Consider the following 27,194-nt stretch of genomic DNA (forward strand, 5'->3'; position numbering starts at 1 on the left):
AGACCTGAACGGTTTAGGCCCCCAATCTTTAACACACGACTTCATCACAAGAGCACAGTGATCTGATACCACTCTTTGTTGTACATACTGCTTAGATGCAGGCCATAGATGAAGCCACTCTTCGGACACCAAGATTCTATCTAGTCTTTTAATGACATCTTCAAGTTTCCTGTTTTTGAATTTTTGGTTTAGAATTTTATTGTAAAACTATAATTATATTTCTAAATTTTGATCCAACCCCTACTGAAATTAATGAATGTGAAGTTACTACAGGTGAGATGTCGGACATTTCTTTCAACTTCTTAGTTTTAAATACTGTAATTTGACGGTTAGGAACCATTTCATATTGTTGAAATTATGTCTAGTGGACCTTTTATCCTATAATTTTTTTTAGATGTTTTATTTTTTTATTAAATTGAGATGTTTCAAAATATTTTTTCTAAAATTATCATTGACTAGTTATTCATTCAACTATTTGTCACTAGTGCTTTGTTTAGATTGACGGGAGAATTTGTCAGGAGGAGAGAGTGAATTAGAGAGGATGTGTGACGTTGTTTGGATTGAAGGATGATAGAGTGAATTTGTGATTATAGTTTATTGAAATTTGTGAATGATGTGATAGTTAGTAAATAATTTAGAAATTATTTTAAAGATGAAAAATGTAAGTTTACAAATTTATCCTTGTTATTAAAAAATATTTTAATAATGAGTTTTTTTTTTAGGTTTGAGTTAATTATTTTTTCTAACATATAATATTTCATAATTACTGTTAATTTGTAATAAAAAATAATTTTATGTTAAATTCAAATAAATTTATTAAATATATTAAAATTTATGAAAATAATATTTATTATTATATATATTTTTTATTTTATATAACTATATATGTTTTTTATATTATAATTTTATTTTATTATGTAAAAATACATAATAATAAAAAATATAAAAACATTTACAAAAATTAAAATTAATAAACAAAACAGTAAACACCTAAAAAATATGTAAACAACAATTATGAAAACTAAAAATAATAAACACATAAAAAAACTCATAACCCTTGTAATAATAAATGTAAAAACATTAAACACATAACAATATAAAAAATAAAAACAGTAAAGTTATAACAATAAACACATATAAAAGAATATAAATATCATTTATTAAAAATAAAAACAGGTAACATATAGAAAAAATGTAAATATATTTTAAAAAATTAAAAACAGTAACACACTTAATAAAAAAAAACTCTAAATATATTTAGAAAAAAAATAATTAACAACTTACCTGAAGGTGAAGAGCACTAGCAAAGAAGAAAAAAGAAAATACTGTGAAGCAAAGAACCAACTGCAACCCAAGATTCAATTTGAAAAAAAAAATAAGAGAATCGATTCAACCACTTTTCTCCTACAAGGGAGAGTCGATTCTCGTTCTACCTTTAAAAGTCACAAAATCGATTCTTTGAAATCAACCTTCACTCGAAAATCGATTCTGCAACATTTAAAAAAATTGAAAATTGATTCTGCACCATTTACAAAGATACGAAAATCGATTCTCTGTACTTGAAAAATTCGAAAAATCGATTATGCTTCTTTAAAACAACCACCAGAATCGATTTTAAATGTTTCTAGGCACACTTGCTGGTTTTGGGCACACTTGATGGTTCTGGGCACAAACAAAACTATCAAAAATATTTAGCCTAGACACTATAAACTGTTTTAAAATATTAAGAATTAATTAATGAAAAGGTAGGAAAGTAAAATTTGATTTATCCCTCTTCTCCTGAATCTATTCCGCGCAAATCTTCTTAGTTTTGTGAGGATGAAAAAATCTTCCCACCCCACTCCCCTATCCGCGTCCACACCCTCAAGTACACTGATCCAAACATAAATTCCTCCCGCTCACCCCTCCCTCCTCCTTTATCATATCCATAAACAAACAGTGTGTAGATGTGAGTTTCTGAAGATAAATCGATATTTAAATGTGTAAGACGTTCCAATACTTATGTATAAATCAACAAAATACCATTATGTAAAATGTGTAAAAAGAGTGTAGCAGTGCTTGAAATAAGTTAAATAATATTTTAGTTTTTTATATTTTTTTAACTCAACTTATTATTTCTAAAGTTGTCAATTTATTCTAATTTTGTTTTGATGTAATAAATGTATTCTTTTTTACTATAAATATAGGTTTCTCAATGGTGTATTTGTTAGAGGAGTTTGTTGAGTGAAGATAATTATTATGGATAACATTGTCCAATAATAACTAAGTGAAAAATTGGAAAATGTGAAGTTTGATTGATAAGTAGAAAATTAATGGGTGTTATTTTTTTAAGTGGGTTTTATTTATGTTATTATAGTTCTAATTAGTTGTACTTAGTGGAAAATTCTTTTAAAGCTTCAATGAAGAATGATATGTTGGATTTCAACGACGTGATTAAGTTTTTTGTATTAATACTCGTACGAGTAAAGTTCTTTGTCCTTTTCCTGTTAGATGGGAATTCCCTTCACCAAGCTGGGTTAAAATTAACACTGATGGGATATCCTGGTCTTGCTACTTGTGGATGTAGGTATTTTCCGTTGGATTATGGAGAAGTTTATTAGTGTTTTCTCTGCATTTCTTGAAGTTTAAACTGCTATGGTTGCTGAGTTTTATGAAGTTATACATGTTATAGAGGAAACTCAAAAGATGGGGCTGATTAATGTATGGCTTGAATGAGATTTTTCATTGGTTTGTATTGCGTTTACTGTTAGGACTAATGTTATGTGGATGCTTCGTAATCAATGGAATACTTGTCTTAATTAATGTAGAAAAATTAGATTTAGGGTTACTCATATTTTTCGTGAAGGAAATGTGTGTGATGATAAGTTAGCTTATTTAGGATTTACTCATAGAGAATAATTTCATTCACAAACTTCCGAGACAATTTCTTCAAAAGGATATGTGGAAAGTCTTTCGGAGGTGGGGACGGGTTCTGGACGTGTTCATTTCTAGAAAGCTTAATTCTAGAAACCGGAAGTTTGGTTTAGTTAGATTTCAAGGAGTGGAAGATATGTACGCGCTGGAAAAGAAGCTAGATGTTATATGGATCGGTACGTGGAAACTACGGGCGAATCTACCCAAATATAGTAGGTTCAAAAGGGTGTCTAAGAAGCTGGGCGAGCAACCCCATTCCACTGGGAGGTTAAGGGAGCAGGTGCAACAGAAGAAGAGGATTATGCAAACCGGCACAGTTCAGAGGAAGGGGGAGCAGGCGCAACAACAGCTGACTTTCGCAGAGGTGGTGTTGCAAAGTAGGTCAAGTTCAAAGGGGATATAGACTCGGATTACAGTTGAGGTGAAATCTTCTTCTTGGTTAGACAACTGCTATGTCGAGCGTCTCTTAAAGGCACCAAACATGCAGTTGGTTAAAGAAAGCTTCGTCTTGGGCGGTTTCGGTTTCGTGCGTCTGAGGTACCTGGTGGAAAAGTTTGTGCTATTATCCTGTGACGAGGAAGGGCTTATTGGAAAACTCGTAGAAGAAAATAAAGAGTGGTTCGCTGGTATGTTCGTTTCGGTTGTGTCTTAGGACAATTCCTTTACAGTAAGTGAGAGGTGTGCATGGGTAAGGTGTAGAGGTATCCCTTTTCATCTTTGGAGTAGGCATTGTTTTGAATGTGTTGGGGGCACTAGTCGGTAAGGTGGTAGAGATGGACTAGGCGACTGAGGCTAGGGAAGTGCTGGAGTATGTTCGACTACGGGTTAGTATTTCGATAGGTATTTCACTATGTGAGAAGAAGGAGGTGAGTATTAATGACTTCTCTTATTCTATTTCTTTTGAAGAAGAGACATGTACGCCAGATTATAAGCTAAGAAGTTTCTTTAGTAAGTGGAGAGACGAGTCAGTACTGGAGTTCGTCGTTAACTCAGAAGATGATGGTGGAAGGGAGCGTTTGGTCTCTGTGGGTTCATACTTCGACGACGAATATGGAAGAAGGGAAGGCGAGGAGATGACGGTTCAGTGTTTGGAGGTGCAGACAGAACCTATCCTTGGTGTGGCCCAACAAAAACGGTCTTTTAATTTCGTAGTAAATGTTGCTTTGGGTGTAGGGGAGGGAATTATGGATGGTAAATTATTAGAAAAGCAAGGAGAGGCATGCCATGAGCAGTGCAGAAAAGCTTCTTCGGATTCTTCAAAGGTGGTTGGGGATGTGATTAAATAGTGGTGTGAAGAATGCAATTTGCATTTATGGTGTTAAAGAAGTAACAAAGAATGTTCAAGAGGAGAATGGAGTGGATCGTCATGAGGTGGTTGGGGGAGTGAGTAAGGGTTCTGAATGTAATGCGAAGTAATTACATATGGATCCAGGTAGTAGTAATTTGCATGTAGCTAGCTATCATGGCATTAAGGTTGCTGTAGCGCAGGTTCATGCTAAAAAGTGGTTGGGGGAGTGAATAAGGTCAATGCTTTTAATATGGAGCACCCAAACATGAATCCATGTAGGAGAGAGGCACAAGCAGCTCACAGTTATGACAATATTGGTGGAGTAATGAATTTCCAAGATAAGCAAGGCATGATTTGTCATAAGGTGGTTGGGGAGTGAATGAAGCTAACATATTTAATGAGGAGCACCCAAATGTGAATCCACGTACAAGTGAGGCGCTTGTAACTCACTTTTACAATAATAATGGTGGAGTATTGAATTCCCAAGTTAGGCAAGGCATGGTGAGTCATAAGGTGGTTGGGGGAGTGATTGAAGCTAACATATTTAATGAGGAGCACCCAAACGTGAATCCACGTAGGAGTGAGGCACATGCAACCCACTTTTACAGCAATAATGATGGAGGAGGAGTGGCGCAACGAAGAAAGAGTAAGCAAAAATTAACGTGGGGAGGTGCGTTGATGACTGTTGTGCAGGGCTTCCAGGTGGGAGGTTCTGTGGGCCAGGCCCAACAGTTGTAGAGGAAGTGGTTTCTCCAACTGAGATACTGGTTTTAGTATTGGAGAGAGGGTTGGGTGCAGTTAGTCAGGAGACGGATGTACCGATATTAAAAGTAGATGAAGGGGTGCGACCTCAGCTCGGACAGATGGTTCTTTTCTATGTGGGCAATACAGGGGAGAGGTACAAGGTACATCATGAGGTTGTAGGTGAGGGTGTGGTGTCTTTTCCGTTTAAAACGAACAATTTGGTTGTTGTGAGGGTGGTTCAGGCAGATTATCTAGTTCAGCAACCGGTGTTGAGATCAGTCCCTATCTTTTTGTCAGATAGCGCAATCGAGAATTGCAACAGAATCTTCGAGATGAAAAACAAAGAGTATGAGGTACTCAAAGTTTGGAGGGTTGGTAAGGATATGGGTTTCACGTGTTTTGGTCAGGAAAATATAGTCATCAGTAGGAAAATATGGGTTGCTTGAGACGATACAAGGCCTTTTTTTCAGCTTGTATAAATGCTTGGGATGTTGATGATCTTCAAACTCGGGTGGTTATGAGACAAAGACCTCCTCATTGATAACTCCATTGAGAAAAACACTCTTCACATCCATTTGAAACAGTTTGAAGTCGTTCATGCAAGCAAATGCAAGTAGTAACCTCACAGCTTCCAATCTGGCTACTGGTGTAAAGGATTCATCATAGTCTATCCCTTCTTCCTGATTGTACCCTTTTGCAACTAGTCTTGCTATGTTCCTTGTAATCAGTCCTGGTTCATCTACCTTGTTTCTGAACACCCACTTGGTTCCAATGATGTTCATCTGATATGTTTTAGGAACCAGTAACCATACATCATTTCGAATAAATTGATTTAGTTCCTCATGCATGGCAGCATTCCAGTTTTTATCCTTGAGAGTTTCATCAATTGACTTTGGTTCAACTTGGGGGATACAAAATCCATGTGCCTGCAGTAGTTTGATATGGTTCTTCATGTAAAAACTCCTTTATGAATCTTCCCAATGATGTTGTCCACAGAGAGAGCTCCAGGAATCCTCCATTCTTTAGGTAGCTCATCCTGTTGCAGAATTTCAACTAGTTGTTTCGCATAATCAATTAGTTGTTTTTCTGGGTAGGTTTCTAGATTCTTTAAAAAAATGTTTTGCTCATCTTCTTTTGCACAATTATAGCACATATGTATTATCTAATCACCATTTTCTTTTGACTTCACCCTTTTCCTCATTTTTCTTTCTACCTTTTCATGATTTTCAACATGATTTTCTTTTCTTTTCTTTTCTTTTAAGTTTTTTTTATTTGTTTACTTTATTTCTTTTATTTTGATTTTGTTTTGTTATATTTTATTTTATTTTTTACTTCTTTTTTTTGTTTTTATATTGTTTAGGTAGTTTTTTTACTGTAATTATTTTATTTTGTGTTGATTTTGTTTTGTTATATTTTATTTTATTCTTTATTTTTTGTTTTTATATTGTTTACGTAGTTTTTTTTTTACTGTAATTATTTTATTTTATTTTGATTTTTGATTTTATTATATTTTTATTTGGATTTTGTTTTATCATATTTTATTTTTACGTTTAGCTTAAGTTGTTTATTTAGAGTTTACGTAGTTTTTATTTATTTATTATTTATTACTATTAGTTTCTGTTTTATTTTTGTTTTTATTTTTAGTTTTATTATTTTCTTTGATTTCATTCTTAGTTTTTATTTTACGCAAGTTTTTTTTTTCTATCTATATATTCTGTTTAGTTTTCTTAGTTAGTTAGTTATTTTTATTTTATTTTATTTATTTTATTTTGTATATCTTTAGTTTTTATATATTATTCTTGTTTTTATTTATTTTATATTTCTCTTTGTTAAAAATTATAGTTTTATTATTTTATTTAGTTTTTAGTTTTTATTTAAGTAAGTTTTTTTTCTTTTCTTTTATTTTTTTTTCTGTTTTTCATTTACTATTTATTTCTCTTTCTTTTATTATTTTAAATTTTCTTTTTTTTTCTTTATTTCATTTTTTTTTTTAAAAAAAACTATTTACTTGTTATACTAATCTTTGCTTGAGTTGTCTTATGATATTAAGAAAACAAGTTTTTATAGATTGAGCAATTGAGAAGACAACCCGGAAGAATAGAAGTTAAAAAGAAAAGAAAAAAGAAGCAAGGAGAGAAGTTAGAAAAGACTAAGAGATGATGATGACGGTACCTATCACCAGTTGAGAGAGAACATATGGTTTTCATAATGAAGTGGCTAGGAAATTCTTTCTAGCCAATCACTCCTATCAAATAAGCCCAACTGGTAAACCATGGAGAATTTCAAGGGAAACCCAACCTATGTTATGTATTTTGACCTGGGGACAGGTTTTATTATTTAGGGGGCAGATCCAGCAAATGAAGCAAAGACTGTCGATAAAGATTTTAACAAAAAGCTGGATGACTTCTTAAGAAGAGAGGATTGAGCAAAAATATGGTTTTATCTTTCTAATTCTCTTTTCTTTTCAGTTATTTGAATTTTGTCTTATTTTATCTATTTTATTTTTCGGTTATTTTTTTTTTCTGTTTATTTGCTTATTTGTTTAGTTTGTTTGTTTATATTGCTTATTTTGAATAAATTTCATGTTTTGTTAGTTTGTTCGTTTTAAGTCTTGAATTATCTTTCTTGAATGAACTTCAGTTTTAATTTGTTTGTTTTCTAGTTTATTTTTTTTCAAATAAAAAAGAACTAGAATATTAATTTTGAATCGTGGAAAAAAAGAATTTGTGTTTAAATATTAAATAGTGAGATGAATTAGACACAGGTTAGAAAAGAAAATATGATTGAATCCTTATTCAAATGTAGTTAAAAGTATGATACATAAATTTAACAGGATGATTGATTATGACAGATAATGACAAGACAAAAAGGAATTAGACCAATTAAACCAAGTGAGTGTGTGAACCTTAAACAGTTTGAGAGTTTTACTGATGAATTGACAGTTGTGGTTGTTTAATTTTTATTTTTGTTGCATCATAAAAGAGCATGAAGATGATTGAGGCATTTGTTTGTGTTAATTAGGAGCCAGGGCCAAAAAGCCAACCTTTATATTAGAATTCCATTTTTTTTATCCCCTTTGGGCCAAGAATTTTTTTGTTAATATTGCACCTTAACCTTTATTGATATAATTTCCTACCCTTTAGCATGTTTAAGGAAGGAGAACATAGATGCAATACATATAGAAAAGGGAATGGTTGGTTCTGATTGTGAAAGTCAAAAAGTTGAAAATAGGAAAAATCTTTTCCTATTATTGAAAAGAAAAAAAAGGAACAGAAGAAGAAAAATAAATAGAAAAGAAAGATAAAAAAATTTCATGAAAATCATGAAAAGTCAGAAAGAAAATGAGGGAAAATGTGACATCGAAAGAAAGTGGTAATTAGATAACATATATGTTCTCTATAATTGAATTATAGATATGTTCTTCTTCTTTAATATGTGCATTTTGTTATCTAAGAAAAACCAATATTTTTTGGAAGCCCAACCTCATAACAACCCTGGAAAAGACCTCAAGATTCATGTTTCTAATATGTTTGTGATTTGAAGATGAAATGAAAAGCAACTGTGACTTGTTATGATTCAGTGGAAATAGAGAGAAACAAACACTTACCCGTGAGCATATGAGAAGATATTCCTTGATGAATTGTCATTTATTTGTTTTGATTTGATTCTGGAAATTGATTGTGTCTATAATTTTCTATATTTGAATTTGGAAGCATCATAAGTTTCTAATTTGATCTGTTGTTTAGTGAATTAAGCTGTTTGATATTTAAATTCAAATATATTCATTTACTTTGCTTGAGGACAAGCAAGATTCTAAGTTGGGGAGAGTGATAAGTGTCTAATTTCAGTAATATTTCATATTAAAATATAGACACTTATGAGGATTTATTGCTAATTTACATATAAAATAATCCCTAATTTATGAATTTATACCTTTTTACATTTTTTATGATCTTTATTTGAATAAGAGTATTTTATTCCCAAATTTGGTGTTAATTGCAGATATCTAAGGAAGATTGGAGATTTGGATTAAAGATGAATGATTTGAGCCAAAAAGATAAAGATAGAAGGTCCCAGAATGAAAGAAAAAAAGAAAGAAAGAAAGATTGGGCCTTTTTATGTTTTATCATTTAACCCATTAGCGCGACACAATAAACAACCTAACCCTAGAAAACTAGGATAAATAGAGGGCTAGAGGCTCAACCTTAGGGTGCCAGATTGAGAGGAAAACACCATAGAGTGAATTGTAACCCAATTGGGAGAATGGAAGGTGATAGAAGTATGCGTGACTAATTCTTTGTTTGTTTTCTTATTGATCAGTGCCAACATAATCACTTCACACTCTTTTTTATTGTTCTGTTGTTATATTTAGCGAATATTGTACTCGATGATTCACTGTTCTTTGTGGGATCGATATCCGTCCTTAGGGACAATTATTACTTCTGACAAACGCGGTGCACTTGCCGTAAAAAGTCATCAAATATATACACCTACTTTTATATATGTTTTGGGCGACGAATATAATCTTGTTGCTATTGTGTATATTTATTGTTAGTATGTGGCAATATTTATTTTGTTGCATGTTTCTGTTGCATATTTGTTGCACGTGGCTAGTTTCTATTAACCCTAGGAAGATAGGGAGATACATTGGTAACAAAAAGTGGGTCTGCAGGTAGCACCTGAAGGTCATTTGGTGCCCATGGCAGGTGATTTTTTCTATTAGATATAAAAGTTTAATGTGATTATTTTCAGTTAAGATTTTCTTATCTCCAGGGAGAGTTGTTGCATGTTTCATGTGCGGCAATAAAAGGAGAGTAAGTCTACAGGTAAAGGTACGCTGTTTTTGACACACTTTCTTAACTTGTTGCTTTTTGGTAACCTCTAGCTGACTTGATCGTCGAAGTGTAATCAACAGGTAAGGCACTCTCCGTTTCTATGGAGCCTCATTCTAGCTCAACAGGGAGGCTTGGACTTGGCTTCAGAAGAGTTAGATCCAGAAGGGGCATTCAACCTGAAGTCAGTCGACGACCCAGTCAACCGGCGAGAACATTAACCAATGGACCATTTATATTATTAAATCACATTTACCCCAAAGCCCAAAATATATTCACATGACTCACATTATAAAATTATTTTACATTATATAACTTTCTAACTCTGTAGCCGTGTAGGAATGAGTGTGATGGGGAAGGGATTCATCGTGTTGGGTTAGGCTCTTCATCAAAGGTTAGTACTTATTCCAAAGATTTTGAACATAATGACACCACTGGAACCAAATTTGGGAATAAAATGCTCTTATTCAAATAAAGATCATAAAATGTGTAAAAATGTGTAGATTCATAAATTATGGATTATTTTATATGTATTTTAGTAATTAATACTCATAAGTGTCTATATTTTAATATGAAATACTACTGAAATTAGGCACTAATCAGATCGAATAAATCTTTTTAAATGCAATCCTTTTGTGTGTTTCCTTCATTCTCCTTTTTCTTTGTCTTCTTTCTCAGTAGCGACGATGATGATAATGGACACAAGGGTTCTTTTTAGCCACCACAACAATGTCGACACAATGCTTCCTCTCACACACTACAGCAAAGAGGGAGCTTTTTCCTACCCCATCATTACTTGCAAGGACAAAGCTCTTCCTCTGTCGTTCCACCCGTTATGATGCAAGGCTTCCTCTTACATGCTAGGGCAAAGATCTTCCCCCTACCATTCCACTCACTATGACGTAAGGCTTCCTCCTTCTTCGTCTTATCTTTCTTTGTTCTTTCAATTGTTTTATCTTGGTTTATTGGTTTTGTGTCACCTTGTTAGTGCTCAAAGGGCTTTTGGTAATTAAATTTGTTACATACAATGCTTATGACCAAATCCATATATAATACATTTTACCACGAACCTCCTTTTACACGACAAATCTCAATAATGGCATCAGTTTGTAGCTACTCCCAAGTATAGAGAATTGAAAATGTATTCTTGTGAAAAAATTAGTACAACTTCATTATTTTTATTTGAGCATCATGAAGACATTGAAAAGCTGAAAGAACACCTGAAAGTAAGGAAAAAAAATACTCAGCATAGATATAAACACAATATTTTTTACCAAAAGTATAACTCTTTACCATAACTAAAAATTCTACTTGATAAAACTGACATGAATCAATAAGAAAGTTTTATAGGTAACTTTTTATGAAAATATTTGTTCTTGAATTTTAGATTTTATTTGTTTTTCTTTTATTAAACTAGGAAAATATACCATTTAAGGAGGATAAATATTGTTATTCTAGGGTGTTAAAGTTAACATTTTCTTATGTCATGATCCATGGCTAATTGAATATTTTGAATCCCTTATATATACACTTGATTATAGTTGAGAGATCATTATGCACATTTGTTAATAAAAGTGGAAAGTTTTCAAGATAAGAAGTTGGATATGACAAGTTCACATGATCTCTCAATTAAAAGCTGATTAAGAACAAGGCACAAATGGAGTCACTTGCTAACAAAGTACAACAGCCCATTCAGCACTAAGGGTGGTAAGACAGAATGGTGAGGAAAAACTGGAAGGAATCTGTCTTGAGGGAGGAATGTTGTCACGGTTGGAGGGAAGACGAAGCAGGGCAAAGAAACATGTTTTAAACCAGTAAAAGCTAATTGCAATTAAAGGAATAGGAGAATTATAGAGGAATAAGGTACTGCAGCAAGGAGAAGACTACATGAAGGCTCAAGCACACAGGCGGATCAATTCAAACATGAAGCTTGTCAAAAAAGGGTGGGAAATAGGCAGCAGGGAATGCAAAAGCTCTGCTTTTGCTCTGTTCAGTCCTTATTGATAAAAAAACCCTTGTTGTTTTTTCTGGTTTAATATTAGCAAAAGTTTGGGAAGGGTTGTGCTTTTGTTTTGCAGTTTTGATCATAAGGTGAGGAATTATGTGACAAAGATTCTCCTTTGAGTGAGTGCAGCAGCGGGTGTAGAAGTAAGGATGTTAGATATTATGATTTTGTAACTGCACATAAATCCACGCAACTGCATGTGACTCTTTATTTTTCTATTTTAATTGTTGAATAAACATTTCTAAGTAACTGCTCATAAGCACTTAGGAGACCGTTACTGGAAGTATTATAAATGTAATGGTTAACAAAGATAATAATACATCTTGCTCTGTTTTATTCCCTCAACACCAACAATTGGTATCGGAGCTATTTTCTTGAGGGATATGTGAGGTTAGTAGAGTGCACCAATGGAAGGAGGATCAAATTTTTCAGCAATGGCACCACCTGTCTTTGATGGAGACAGTTATCAAATGTGGGTTGTTCGTATGGAGACCTACCTAGAAGCATTGGATTTATGGGAAGCTGTAGAAGAGGACTATGAAATTCAGTCTCTTCCAGAAAACCCTACGGTGGCACAAATAAAATCACAGAAAGAAAAAAAGATGAAGAGATCAAAGGCAAAAGCATGTCTATTTGCAGCTGTATCTCCTATGGTATTCACAGGGATAATGTCCTTGAAGTCAGCAAAAGAAATCGGGGATTACCTCGAGGCAGAATATGAAGGTGATGAGAGGATTCGGGGAATGCAAGCCCTAAATCTAATCAGAGAGTTTGAATTGCAGAGAATGAAGGAGTCGGAATCCGTAAAAGAGTACTCAGACAGACTTCTAACCATTGCCAACAAAGTGATGTTGCTTGGATCTGTGTTTAAAGATTCAAGAATTGAGGAAAAATTGTTTGTAACAGTTCCAGAGAGGTTTGAAGCCACCATAACAACCTTGGAGAATACAAAGGACCTATCAAAGATTTCTCTCGCAGAGCTCTTAAATGCTTTACAAGCACAAGAACAAAGGAGAGCCATGATACAAGATGGAGTAGTTGAGGGAGCTTTACCAGCCAAACATGAAGGTGGCTGGAAAAACAAAAGCAAGCAGAACCAACAAGAAAATGGAGCAGCTGCTACACACAATAACAACAAAATGAGAAATTATCCTCCTTGTAAGCATTGCAATAAGTTAGGTCATCCACCATTCAAATGTTGGAGAAGACCTGACGCCAAATGTTCTAAATGGAACCAACTTGGACATGAAGCAGTGATATGCAAAAACAAAAATCAGGTGGAAGAGGCAGATGCTCAAGTTGCTGATCAAGAAGATGAAGATCACTTGTTCGTAGCCACTTGTTTCTCAAGCAGAGAATCAAGTGAGAGTTGGCTGGTTAACAGTGGCTGCACCAACCACATGACACATGATAAGGAACTCTTCAAGGAATTGAGAACCACTGATATTAAAAGGGTGAGGATTGGAAATGGTGAACACCTGGCAGTAAAAGGAAAAGGCACAATAGCTATCACAAGCTATAAAGGTACCAAAATCATTACAGATGTTCTTTTTGTGTCAGAGATAGATCAGAATCTTTTGAGTGTTGGTCAATTGTTGGAAAAAGGCTATAAAGTGATGTTTGAAAATAAGCATTGCTTAATCAAAGATGTTGATGGCAGAGATTTGTTTAAAGTTGAAATGAAGGAAAAGAGTTTTGCTCTCAATCCAATGGAGGAGGAGCACATGGCCTTTAAATCCAAAGAAAGTGTCACTGAAATTTGGCACAAAAGACTCGGCCATTTTCATCATCGAGGGATGCTTCAAATGCAATCAAAGAAGTTGGTAGAAGGACTTTCTGATCTTGATGATGAACTGACCAACTGTCGAGCATGCAAATTTGGAAAGCAACACAGGCAATCATTTCCTAAACAGGCTTGGAGGGCTTCGAAGAAATTGCAGCTCATTCACACTAATCTTTGTGGTCCTCAAAGAACACCATCATTAAATGGTAACCTTTATTTTATAGCCTCCATTGATGATCTAACAAGAATGTGTTGGATTTTCTTTTTGAAACAAAAATCAGAAGTTGTTGGTGTATTTATGAAATTCAAGGCCAGGGTGGAAAATGAAAGTGGTTGCACAATTCAGATTTTAAGATCTGATAATGGCAAGGAGTACACTTCAGAAACTTTCAATCTTTATTGTGAGGAGGCAGGAATTGAGCATCAATTAACGACCCCATACACTCCACAACAAAATGGAGTTAGTGAGAGGAGAAATAGATTTATAATGGAAATGACTCGTTGCATGCTTCATGAGAATAATCTCCCAAAGAATTTTTGGGCGGAAGCAGTATTTTTACAAAATCGAATTCCCACAAAGGCAATGAAAGAACAGACACCATTTGAAGCTTGGTATGAATACAAACCATCTTTAAAATTTCTTAAAGTCTTTGGCTGCTTGTGTTTCACTTATATTCCACAGACTAAACGTGATAAGCTTGACAAGAAGGCAACAACTGGCATTTTTGTTAGTTATAGTACGAGTTCCAAGGCTTATAGGGTGTTTCAACCAGATACTGGAGGTTTTATTGTGAGCAGAGATGTGTATTTTGTGGAAGATGAACAATGGAGTTGGGAAGACTCAAATAAGTCAAATCAGATTCCTAGTCAATCAAGGGATTTATCTATTGTCAACACTCTAGAAGAACATGTAGATGAAGAATGGCAGAATGAACTAACAGATGATACACCGATTAGAGGAACAAGATCACTCTCTGATATATATCAAAGATGCAATGTGGCTATTTGTGAACCTGTCGGATACCATGATGCAAAAAATAATAAACATTGGATGGCTGCAATGGAGGAGGAGTTGTCAATGATTGAGAAAAACAGAACTTGGGAGCTGGTTGATAAACCACATGACAGGAAAATAATAGGAGTGAAGTGGGTATTTAAAACTAAGTTAAATCCCGATGGCTCAGTCAACAAGATTAAAGCAAGGCTAGTAGTCAAGGGACATGCTCAAGTGTTTGGAGTTGATTATTCAGACACATTTGCACCTGTTGCTAGGCTTGACACAATCAGATTGCTTCTCGCTCTCATTGCTCAAAATAATTGGAAGTTGTTTCAGTTGGATGTCAAATCAGCATTCCTAAATGGATTTCTTGAAGAAGAAATTTATGTTGAGCAACCTGAAGGCTTTGTGGACAAAGGAAATAAAGACAAAGTGTACTTACTGAAGAAGGCACTGTATGGCCTAAAACAAGCCCCAAGGGTCTGGTATAGTAGAATAGATGATCACCTAATTAGTCTGGGGTTTGAGAAAAGTTTATCTGAACTCACTCTATATGTCAAGCATGATGGTACAAACATTTTGATCATCTCTCTCTATGTAGATGATTTGTTGGTCACTGGAAATAATCTTGATCAGGTCAATCAATTCAAGTTGAACATGAAGAAGGTCTTTGAAATGACAGATCTTGGTCTGATGACTTACTTTCTTGGGATGGAAATTAAGCAAAGTCAGGATGAAGTATTCATTTGTCAGAAGAAGTATGCAAAAGAAATACTTAAAAAATTCTAGATGGAAGATTGCAAGCCAACAAGCACACCCATGAATCAAAAGGAGAAGCTGGTCAAAGAAGATGAATCTCCCAAAGTTGATGAAGCTTAATTCAGAAGCTTGATAGGATGTCTAATGTATTTGACAACAACCAGACCTGACATTCTAAATGCAGTAAGCATTCTGTCCAGATTTATGCATTTCCCAAACGAGACTCACATGAGGGCTGCTAAGAGAGTCATCAGATACATCAAGGGAACTTGGAACTTTGGAGTTAAGCTCTTGAAGCATAAGGAGTTCAAGTTAACTGGTTTCTCTGACAGTGATTGGGGAGGTTCAATTGATGACATGAAAAGTACATCAGAATATTGTTTTAGCCTTCGATCAGGGATGTTTTCATGGAGCTCAAAGAAGCAAGAAACAGTAGCTCAATCCACTGCTGAAGCAGAGTTTGTTGCTGTATCAGCTACTGTGAATCAAGCTCTCTGGTTAAGAAAGATCCTGACTGATTTAAATTTGGAGCATAAGCAAAGCACAAAGATTTTTGTTGATAACCAAGCTGCTATTGCAATCTCTAACAATCCAATTTTTCATGGCAAAACTAAGCACTTTAATATCAAGTTATTTTTTGTAAGAGAAGTGCAGAAGAATGGTGATGTGTCTCTTTGTTACTTAAAAGCTGAAAATCAACTTGCAGATTTGTTTACCAAGCCACTTCCAGCTAGCAAGTTTGAATACTTGAGACAGAAAATTGGAGTTTGCAGTTCAAAAATCAAGGAGGAGTGTTAGATATTATGATTTTGTAACTGCATGTGACTCTTTATTTTTCTATTTTAATTGTTGAATAAACATTTCTAAGTAACTGCTCATGAGCACTTAGGAGACAGCTACTGAAAGTATTATAAATGTAATGGTTAACAAAGATAATAATACATCTTGTTCTGTTTTATTCCCTCAACACCAACAAAGGAGATGGTTTCAAGTGGGAAAGACACGACGAAAGAAGATCTGTTATTCTGGAAGAGAGTTGAATTTGTAGCTGTAAAGAACTTTATATCAGAAGGATGGTGCTGCTGCATAACTGCTGCATAAATGTTGCATAACTGCTGCGGAAATACTGCATAAGGCTGCATAATCATTTGGAAGACTGTTTCGGACAATAATAGCAATAGGCTTGGTAAAATCTAGCTGGAATGGACAATGTGAATCTGGTTTTTGCACACTGTTGGAAAATCAATAAACTATATTATCTAGTTCTTTTATGTATATATTGATTGGTAATATGCAGTTTGGTCTCTGAGATTATGGTGAAGAATGTTTGTGGTTAAAGTAGATTGATTTGGATTTGAATTTATTTGTATAAGGATTGGACATCCTTAAATATCTCGTTTAATTTAATTTATTTATTATTAATAAAAAAAACAATCCTATAATAGTCAACATTGTAAAAAAAGAAAAATCAAAATAAATATATTAGTGAAATAAATAATTTATGAAATGAGACATTTCTTCTCAACAAAATGAGAATCAAATGGCCATGGGAAATAATATGGAAGCTATTTCTTCTCAAACTCTCCATTAACTTTGGTGAAATTGAAATGGGAAGAATTTTTTTAAGATGGGAAACACTTCAAGACGTTTTCACATCATGAAAGCTTAATAGTGGCAATGATTTGAATGAGATTTTATATTTATTCAGCTTATGATTATTTTAATAGTTAAACAAATGCATAAAAAAATAAAAATAAAAATATATATATTTTTTAAGAAGAATGATCCTTTGATAAAAAAAATTATAGCAAACGGCTCCTTATTCACAAGGTTTTAGTAACTAACAAAACCGGATAATTTGATCATCTGAGTAGTTAATATAGAGTTTTTCCTTTGAGTATGTCTACATGAGTTTCTCTTATAAAAGAAAAACAATTGAAATGATCCTTTTTCATAGGCATAAGTTAATTATAAAGGTTTTTTTTTATCATTAACTTTGCATAAGTTTTAACTAATTTAAAATGTTTTTTTTTATATATTCTTTCCTTTTAAAAGGCAAGCCGTTATGGAAAAAATAGTGTAAATATACGAATGTTGTGGCTATTGTAAATAAATAATGAAGTTTGGTTTACCTGAACATGAAGTTTAAATGTAATTAGGGGAATCGGACTCCTGGTGGTATTCGTCTCCGACATAGAATTCGCGCAGGCATCTGCATAAAATATTTCATTTAGGAATATGCATTCTCCTATTATATAATTGGTAAATTTTTGTATTATATCATGCATTCTTTCATTTAGAATGGAGTGTAAGAGTGTGCAAAGATAATTAAGGTGAAGGTATGTATACAGGAGTTTGATGATAGAGTGGCAAGAGCTTCTCCCATCTTTGGATCTCTTCCTCACTCTGAAGCTTTCTAATTCCTCCATAGCATCCACTTGCTTCTTCATATTGTTCCCCATTTCTTACAAGCTTTACTCGTCTCATGCTTGATCCTTCACAATATTGCTTGAACTCCAAGATCAATGTATCTGCAAGGGATCAAACAAAAACCAATCGAAGACGTTAATTAGAATAGCAGCTGGTCCATTTCGGTTTCAAAAGGAAGTGCATGCACAAATCAGTTTCACTTAAAAAGGATATGAATTATATATTATTTTATATCTTACTCTTTTCCATCATGTTTGTCAACTAACACATCACATGAGTGTTTCTTTGAACATACATTTTTTTCTCTGGAGTAGATCTTTTCTCATAAATTTAAATGTCCATTTTTTATATAAATTTAATATTTTTTTAAATAAAGATATTATTCGAGGTAAAATGTATTTAAAATTTTGCCAAAAAATACAGGAAAGTAGTAAAAGCTAGACAAAATATCTTAAGTAAATAATAATAAAATATGTACAATAAATAATTAAAACAAATAAAATGGAAAATGAATAAATCATAAAATATTTAAATATAAATTATATAATGAAATATTTGAAAACATCACAATATCTCAACATACTACTTAAAATTTAAATAATTGTTTATAAGATCCATCTTTTATTACAAAATATAAATATAATATTTACCTAACACATATTTAAGATTTAAATAGCTGTTTATAAAACCCAACTCCTATTATAAAATATAAGTCTAATATTTATATAACAAAAATTCTAACTATTTATAACTTTCTAATAATTTTATTATTCAAATATCTATACCTTGTTTACAAATCTTTATTCTTAAAATAAATGACATTCAACATTCTTCATATGTATTTTGATGTGTAAACACTAATTAGTATTTTAATATGGAGTTTTGATCACCTATGAGTAGAGTAACTTATGCCTACAATAGAGATTTGGAATATTGAAGCAAGTTCAGTTGAACATGATAACTGATGCAAGCCATTCATGATGCAAAATGATTTCTGACCTGAATAACGACAGCAGCAGAAGTTCTGGTTTTCATTACATGATTCCATGTGACCAACAACAGCATACCACCAACCTGCATCATTTAGATACTTGGTGCTTTCTTAAAGTTTATAATTGAAGTCCCATCTTAAAATTTGACAACGAATTAAGATGAAATGGTAAACCTACCATAAGAAATTTCTCTTCTTGATTTCCATTGGATTTCAATATGATCCCCTGGTTTTAAGTCTTCCAAACAATCAGAGATGTAACGAACACATGGAGGAGTATCAACTGGGGGAGCTCTAAGGATTTCCCATTGGATGTTGTTCCCCACTGCTTGCCAACCACCATTTTGTTGTCTACAAAAACTTGTGCCTTATATATATCATTATCTATATCATACTTGAATTAACAACATGTTTTCATTCCTTAATCTCTCGTTAAAAAATTATCCAAAACATCTCCCTTCCCTTCTACCTTTACCTTGCTTGAAAGTTATCAGTTTTGGAATCATATCTAACTAATGCATCACGAACCAATCCTCCCTGTGAAAGAAGACTCATAAAATATCACTTCAAAGTGGTGAAACTTGAAAAATATAAAATATATAAGCTAATTAGAAAGTGTTTACCCTGTAGACTTGAGCTGGAAACCAGAACTTGCCATTCTCTAGAGAGAAATACAAGGTCATCATAAAGCTATTTGATAATGAGCTATTAAGATAGCTACAATCTTCTAGATATGATCTGAGGTGTAACACAGGCCAAGTACCACTGAAAGATCCCAATGATCCCTTCTGATTGATTTGTTTATCCGAATGGTTAATTTGTTTCTCCTTAGTTGTTGTGATATGCCATTGCCACTCCTTGAAAGCAACATCACCAATGACTCCACCCCATTTCTTCTTTATGTGGACTTCCCACAAAGGATCACTTCGACATCTATCCCTTAAACAAGTACACACTTCAGACATAATAACGAGTTCCATTGGTGAAAGGAGCCTTAGAATGCAATCCAACATGGGTTCTGGCAAATTCATGAGAGAAATATTGCCACTGGGTTCAGTGTTGTCCATGCCACGTTAGTTTTTTCAATACGGTAGACGCAGAAGCAATTGGGGTATGTACTTTTGTGAACTTCCCTAAGAATTGTGCATATGAATGAATAGAGAGGATAAAATCAAATATTGATAAGGAATTTGCAAACCTTTGCTTTCGTTAAAGAGACAATTTCCTCGTTGCTTTCGTGACGATCAATATGTCAAATGTTTCACACCGAACAATGAACACGCAGTGCCGGCTATTCCAAGTGTGGCATGTCGTATTCAAAGCTAAGCGTTAACATTAGGATTAAATTGAGGTTATTTCAGAGAGAGAAAATATTTCTTTACGTGCTTGTCCTTGTCCTTTTCCAATTGTTAACTAAAGCCTGTAAGTAAAATAAATAGTAAAGGAGAACTTGTTGATAAAAAAAAAGTCGTGATGGAGATCCATGAGTGCATGCATTTGGTTGGCACTTCTCAGTTTGTTTCTTTATTTTCTACTTTGTTTTTATTATATAATCTGTTTATTTGTTTTTTCTCTTCCATCCTCTACTCTCAGGGTAGATTATTTGGAAATCCATGAGATTATAATATTTTTAATAAAAGAAAACTCAACACGTAAGGCTAAGTATAATTATTGAAAATTAATATATAATTATACTATTTGTTTGTGCAACCCAGACACTGACATGAGAAAACTTGACATTTTTTATGGAGTCTAAAACTTCAACTCAGAACAATTTCAAAGAACAAATGAATAATTTATCCTAAAAAGAAATCACATTCATTAGCAAGTTCAAATTTGTGGATTCAAATAGAAGGAAATCCATAGACAGAGGCATACCTCAAATCCCGCCATTGAAGTGAGACGATTGGTTTTCAAACTAATCTTCTTAATGCAATTGAGACAACACATATTCACAACTTTAATTCGATTCCATTCGAGCCACAATTCTGCAAATTTGCAAGGCTATGCAAATTCTCCATCTCGTGAATCACAAATAAAACAAATCAAAATACTATAGGAAACAAACCCAAGCACAGACCCAGTAAGTACACCTCGTTAACCTCAACATACTCGCTATTTATTGGAATCGAGTTACGAGCTCCTCCATGTAAAAAAAAAACAAACAAATATGTTTACGAACATGTTATTCATCAATCCAAACACAGGCTTAAATGATATACCTTTTAAGCATTAAACTTAAGGTTACCATAAATTATGTTTGAAAATTTGAATGATGAATAATTATTATCTTATATGGTTTTAAATGTAATTTAAAATTTAGTTGTTATTAGAGAACATATATATAGACTTTGATAAGTCTATTTTGAGACTATTGAGAGAGATTATATTCTCTAGTTGAAAGCAGCAATGAAATAAAAAATATTTTCTCCTCACAAATTTGTATTAGAGTTATGATCACTATAACCCAAAATTTGTCAGTACCCCGATTAACAAAGACAACAAACTACGACAATTGGAGCATTCAAGTGAAAGTCCTTCTTGGATCTCAAGATTCGTGGGAGGTTGTTCATGAAGGTTTTGAAGAACCAGAAAATACCACAGGATTTTTGGCGATTCAAAATAAAACATTGAAAGAGACATGATCGAAAGATAAGGCAGTATTGTACACGTTGTATCGAGTTATTGATGAACAATTTTTTAGAAGATTGTTGGTGCACATCAACTTCAAAGAAGGCATGATATATTTTGGAAAAGATGTTCAAGAGTGTGGTCTGCATTAAATAAATGTGTCTTCAAACTTACGAGGTGAGTTGGAGGCCATGAAGATGAAGTATTTGGAAGATGTATCTAGTTACATTACTCATGTAAAAACGGTCGTCAATCAAATCAAACGCAATGGATAAACTCTCATGGATGTAAGGGATATGGAGAAAATTTTTCGGTTGATCATTGACCGATGACTTTGAAAATGTTATGCGAGCAATAGAGGAGTAAAGAAATTTGGAAGAAATGATCGTTGATATCTCGCGAGTTCTCTTGAAACACATGAACAACAAAAGAAGAAAAAGAAACAAGAAATCTTGGAGGAAGCCTTACAAACAAAGATGACAATCAATGAAGACAAGGTGATGTATGTGTTGTTGAATTAATGGGGGACTAAGTTCAAGGGGAGTGAATTGAACTTTGTTAGATTTTCGTTATAACGGGTTTAAACCAAAACAAACAAAAAAAAACTGAATTTTTTCAAAACAACATATTAATTTTTAGAGAAGTACACCGTTTAAGAAAAATGAATATGTTTTTATTCAAAATAATTGATTAAATTTCTTAACATACAAATCTTAAAATATAATCTAGTAAATCAAATCACAGTTTGAAAATATTTAAATTTGTTTTAAGAAATTAATTTCTGAATTAATTTCAACAAATTACATTTGAAAATAAAAGATTGTTTTTCTAGTTAACAGTAACAGAAAAAAGATGTTACAGCTTTCAAAAAAATACAGAATTCAAAAGATTCAAACAAAGTTCATAAAGAAACCTTTGATTCAAATTAACTTGTACAACTAGTAATGAATATGAATCTATACAAACATAACATAATCAATTCACAGTGTATCACACAGAATTTCTTAACACAACAATTTTGGTTATTTCAAAAAACAAACATATCTGCAAAGAACAAAAACAATTGGTTGATTTTTTAAAAATGATCGATTGATTAAACCATTACAAAAAATTATGAAAAAATTAAAGTGCAGTGATAAAGAAAGCATATAAGACACCTAGATTTTATACTAGTTCACTCACAACAAAGCTACATCTAGTCTCACCTCACACCAAGGTGGAATTCATTATATCAACAAAATCCTTTTACAAGAAGATAAAAAAAACAGCTCTTGAAGACTACAAGAACCAAATCAAGCATTGCAACACCTTGTCACAACTGTAATTTCCATCAAGAAACCCTATATTGGCCCTTACAAACACATAATTACAAAACAGTATTAAAAGAGAACAAAATCACCTTGACTGTGAACCAAGAAATGCAACAAGATTTTCCAATTCAGAACAACACTTGAAGAACCTTTAACCTCTAGCTATATGACGAAAATTAGGCTCCAAGAACTCTCAAAAATCAATCAAAGACTCATTCTTTCAAAAACAACTCACATTATGGCTCTCACAGATTGTAAAAGTGTATATTGTGTAAGTATTGTACGTAACCTTTTTCTTAAAACAAACTCACCCTTTTATAGAAGTTAAAACAAAAACAGTCTAAAACAGATAGGGTATTGTTAGTAAAATCAACCGGTTTAAAAACAAAGTAATTTATTGATTTTACTTACAACTAGTAGTTTGTATGAAAATTGATTTTTCTCTAATAGAATATACTTAAACTGAAAACATTTATCACCTTATATATCAAAATATGGTTTTTAGTATATAAACATATTGCAGAAAAAAATAAAAAAAAAATAGTATTTTCAATCAATTGATTTAAAAGATAACAAATTGAAAAATTGCAACATTCTAGAAAAAAAAATTAAAACCAGTTGAAAACTTTTTTTATTAGTTGAAAACCTTTTTAACCAATTTAAGAATAGTTTAACCAGTTGAAAACCATTTTGTTCTTCGAACCTTCATCATTCCTAAACGTAAAATATAAATCAAGACAACAAAAAATAAAACCTAAGCTACCTAGACACATAAGGCAACATGTCTTCATTCATGGCTTCATCAAACACTGTAGTTGGGATCTATGAGATGTCCAACATGTGCAACATAACCGATGAAGAGGATGTGGACTCAAAGGTCGCGATTTTGGTCATAATGGAGGTCGTGGTCATGAAAAGAACAATGAACACCTATTTGTTGATATATAGAGATAGAAGATGGACATGTGTCATTTGGAGACTGAAAAAAGGTTCTAGTCAAAGGTCGAGGAAAAATATGTTTTTCCCAAAAGGACGGAAAAGAAGGTACTATGGAGGATGTTTATTATGTACCTGACTTGAAGAGTAATATTCTTAATATATGGACAATTATTAGAGAAAGGTTGTTAAGTTTTCATGAAAGACTGAATTTTGCATTAGAAGGACAAAAATAGATGAGTGCTCACACAAGTGAAGATGGCAAAGAATCGGATATTCAAACTCAACTTAAAGAGTACCTTGCCGAAAAAGTTCCTATGTGATGAAAAAAATTGAGCTTGAAGGTTTAAGGGAAAAATCAAGTAGCTTGGAAGAATTTTGCAATTTACTGAATAATGAAAAAAGTGTCGTGGTATCTCAATTGGAGAGTGTCGAAGCAAAACTAGGTGATCCTGCCTGTTGACCAAAGCGCTGGAGCCTTGCCTCGTCAAACTTGGATCGACTTCTGCGCCGTGTTAGCCTCCGTCCTTCACCGCGATCCACCTCAAGAACCTGCAAAAGACGGAACGGCCGCTGCGGCCGATCACGCTCCGACGCCCAAGTCAGCGACTGAACCACCAATTACTTAGAGAAAAACTCAAGAACTCTAAGGAACCGTGCCAAGTTCTCTCTCAGCGTACTCTCGTTCTCATAGTTGTAAAGAAGTAATCTAAACGCATGCGTACCTCAAAGTTCGTTGGAAAGTCTTATATACCTGGGCACTTTCTCTCTCCTGACAGTTACACATTTAGACACGTGTCACCATCTGGAGCATCCTTGACTTGGGCGCCACTTCTTACTCTTCAGGGTTTTGGCTAAGTTACTTACGCGCGGAGCGCAAAGCTGCCTTGGAGCGTGATCTCTTCTGAGTGGCGAGTTCGGGTGCCTTCATATACACCTTCCCTGTGGTCTCGCCGGCCGCCTTCATGATCTGCTCTACCTGCTTCACCGTGTATGTTCAAGTAAGTTGTCTCCCGAGCTCATCCTCTGGCTAGCTGGGAAATGACTATCTGACTTCATCTTCGGCGATGTCCTTGTTTCGGCGATCTCTAACCACGAGGTCGTCTGGGTTCGCATCCGGCGACCTCATCTCAATACGAGCTCGGAGCACGCCAACTCAATACCTGGCGACCACTCGAGCCCCCAGACTTCCTTCCCTTCTACCAGCCATGGGACCCGCTCAACACGCCTTCATAATAGCTTGCTGCCACGTCATCACTCCCGACTACCGGTAAGCCACCATTTGTGGATCTTTGGCCTGGAACTCGCCCGTTACTTGTCCTGTGACCAACAGCGAATCACTCTTAGCCATTAACACCCTAGCTCCCATCTCCTTGGCCAGCAAGATACTGGCGATCAGCGCCTCATACTCTACTTGGTTGTTGCTGGCCTTGAAGGCAAACCTCAGGGACTGCTCGATCAGCACGCCGTTGGGCCCTTCCAAGATGACTCCAGCACCATTGCCCTGTTGGTTCGACGATCCATCCACCGAAAGCACCCAACGAAAGTCATCCCCCTCAACTCGTGGCTTCTGACGAGAGCTCGACCACGAAATCTGCGAAAATCTGTCCCTTAATCGGACCTCGGGGCTCATACTTGATGTCGAACTCTGACAGCTCCACAGCCCACTTCACCATCCTCCCAGCTACGTCGGGCTTCTTCAGAACCTTCTGGATGGGCAAGTCGGTCATCACCAGTATTGTGAAGCTATGGAAATAGTGGCGTAACCTTCTTGCCGAAAAGACTACTGCCAGTGCAGCCTTCTCCAGGGCCTGATATCTCGTTTCGGGGCCCTGCAGCACCTTACTAACAAAATAAATAGGCCTTTGGGCCTGATCTTGATCTTGGGCAAGCACCGCAGTTACCGCCCTCTCAGTCACAGCAAAATACAACCTGAGAGGGGTCCCCATGAGCGGTTTGCACAAAACCGGCGGGCTCGCCAGGTACTCTTTAAGTTTGACGAAGGCTTCTTCACACTCCTTCATCCAGGCAAATTTGTTATTCCGCCTTAAACACTGGAAATATGGATGACCCTTCTCTCTGCTAGCTGACACGAAACGAGACAGGGCGGCCATCCGACCCGTGAGCTGCTGCACCTCCTTCACGGTCGTGGGGCTCCTCATCGCCAAGATGGCGGCACACTTATCAGGGTTGGCTTCTAGTCCTCTCTCAGTTAAGAGGAACCCCAAGAACTTCCCAGCCTCCACACCAAAGATGCACTTCTCGGGATTCAGTTTTAGCCTGAACTTGGCGATCGTGGTGAACAACTCCTCCAAGTTCGCAACGTGCTTGCTCTTTTCTGGCGAGGTCACGACCATGTCATCCACGTAGGCTTGCACATTTCTTCCCAGCATTGGTGCAAGCACCCGATCCATCAACTTCTGGTACGTGGCCCCCGCGTTTTTCAGCCCAAATGGCATCACCTTGTAGCAGTAGCATGACCTTTCGGTCATGAAGGCGGTCTTCTCTTCATCCCTAGGATGCATCTTTATCTGGTTGTACCCCGAGAAGGCATCCAGGAAGCTCAACAACTTACACCCTGCAGCATTTTCGACCAGGGCATCTATACTTGGCAAAGGATATGAATCCTTTGGGCAGGCTTTGTTCAGATCAGTGAAGTCGACGCACATGCGCCACTTCCCATTGCTCTTCTTCACCAGTACGACGTTAGCTAGCCACTCAGGGTACTGGACTTCCCTGATATGACCTGCAGCGAGGAGCTTCTAGGTTTCGTCTCTAATCGCCTGCCTCCTCTCCTCGTTGAACTTCCTTCTCCTCTGTCGCACCGGCCTAACCTGGTTGTCCATCGCCAAATGATGGCACAAGAAGTCGGGATCGATCCCGGGCATGTCCGAAGCGGACCATGCAAACGCATCCAGATGCCGCTCTATCACCTTGGCGATCTGGTCCTGGAGCTCAGCCTCCAGAGATCTTCCCAGCTTGAAGATCTTTCCCCCGATCTCCCTTTCGAGCCACTGCTCGACGGGTTTTGGTCTGGTTTCTCTGGCGATCACCGCCCTGGCGATCCCCAGCTCCCTCGCTTCCTCGGGGCGGTTCCTTGGCTCTTCCTCTCGACCGGCGTTCTCCTCCCCCAACTCGGCATCCACCATCACCACGTCGCTTCCGGCGGTCTCCTCTATTACCGTCGGCCTGGGCTTCACACCGGGAGGCGGGGTGGTTGTCACGTAACTCACGGACCTCTTGTTCTTCAGGCTATTCTCATAGCACTTCTTTGCTTCTTTCTGGTCGGATTTGATGGTGATCACCACCTCCTCCATAGATGGCAGCTTCACCTTCATGTGCCGGGTTGAGGGTATAGCGCCTATTCTGTTGAGCGTGGGTCTTCCCAACAGAATGTTGTACGCTGAAGGAGCGTTCACGACAAGGTACTTGATTTTCTCTATTCTTGAGCCCGCCTCATCCGTGAACGTAGTCCTCAACTCAATGTACCCCCTGACTTCCACCTGGTCGCCAGCGAAACCATACTAACACCCTCCATAGAGCCTCAACTGGTCAAGGGGTAGCTCCAACTGTGT

General features: G+C 35.3%; 2 protein-coding genes across 2 annotated transcripts; one reads left to right on the forward strand and one right to left on the reverse strand.

Moving 5' to 3' along the window:
* The first annotated feature begins 15,465 nt into the window (after positions 1 to 15,465).
* Positions 15,466 to 16,119, forward strand: LOC137815915 (secreted RxLR effector protein 161-like). The gene has a single exon (XM_068619022.1). It carries the CDS (start codon positions 15,466 to 15,468, stop codon positions 16,117 to 16,119), a length of 654 nt encoding a protein of 217 aa, XP_068475123.1.
* A 1,332-nt stretch (positions 16,120 to 17,451) lies between these two features.
* LOC137815916 (F-box protein At2g26850-like) lies at positions 17,452 to 19,809 on the reverse strand. Its single transcript, XM_068619023.1, has 6 exons — positions 19,366 to 19,809; positions 19,218 to 19,279; positions 18,921 to 19,093; positions 18,751 to 18,825; positions 17,671 to 17,852; positions 17,452 to 17,533 (listed from the first exon to the last, which is right to left on the reverse strand). The coding sequence occupies exons 1-6, from the start codon at positions 19,807 to 19,809 to the stop codon at positions 17,477 to 17,479; spliced, it is 993 nt and encodes a 330-aa protein (XP_068475124.1). The 3' UTR covers positions 17,452 to 17,476.
* Positions 19,810 to 27,194: the final 7,385 nt, after the last annotated feature.

This window comes from Phaseolus vulgaris, chromosome 1 (genome assembly GCF_000499845.2).
Source record: "Phaseolus vulgaris cultivar G19833 chromosome 1, P. vulgaris v2.0, whole genome shotgun sequence".
In the NCBI taxonomy this organism is placed as follows: Eukaryota; Viridiplantae; Streptophyta; class Magnoliopsida; order Fabales; family Fabaceae; genus Phaseolus; species Phaseolus vulgaris.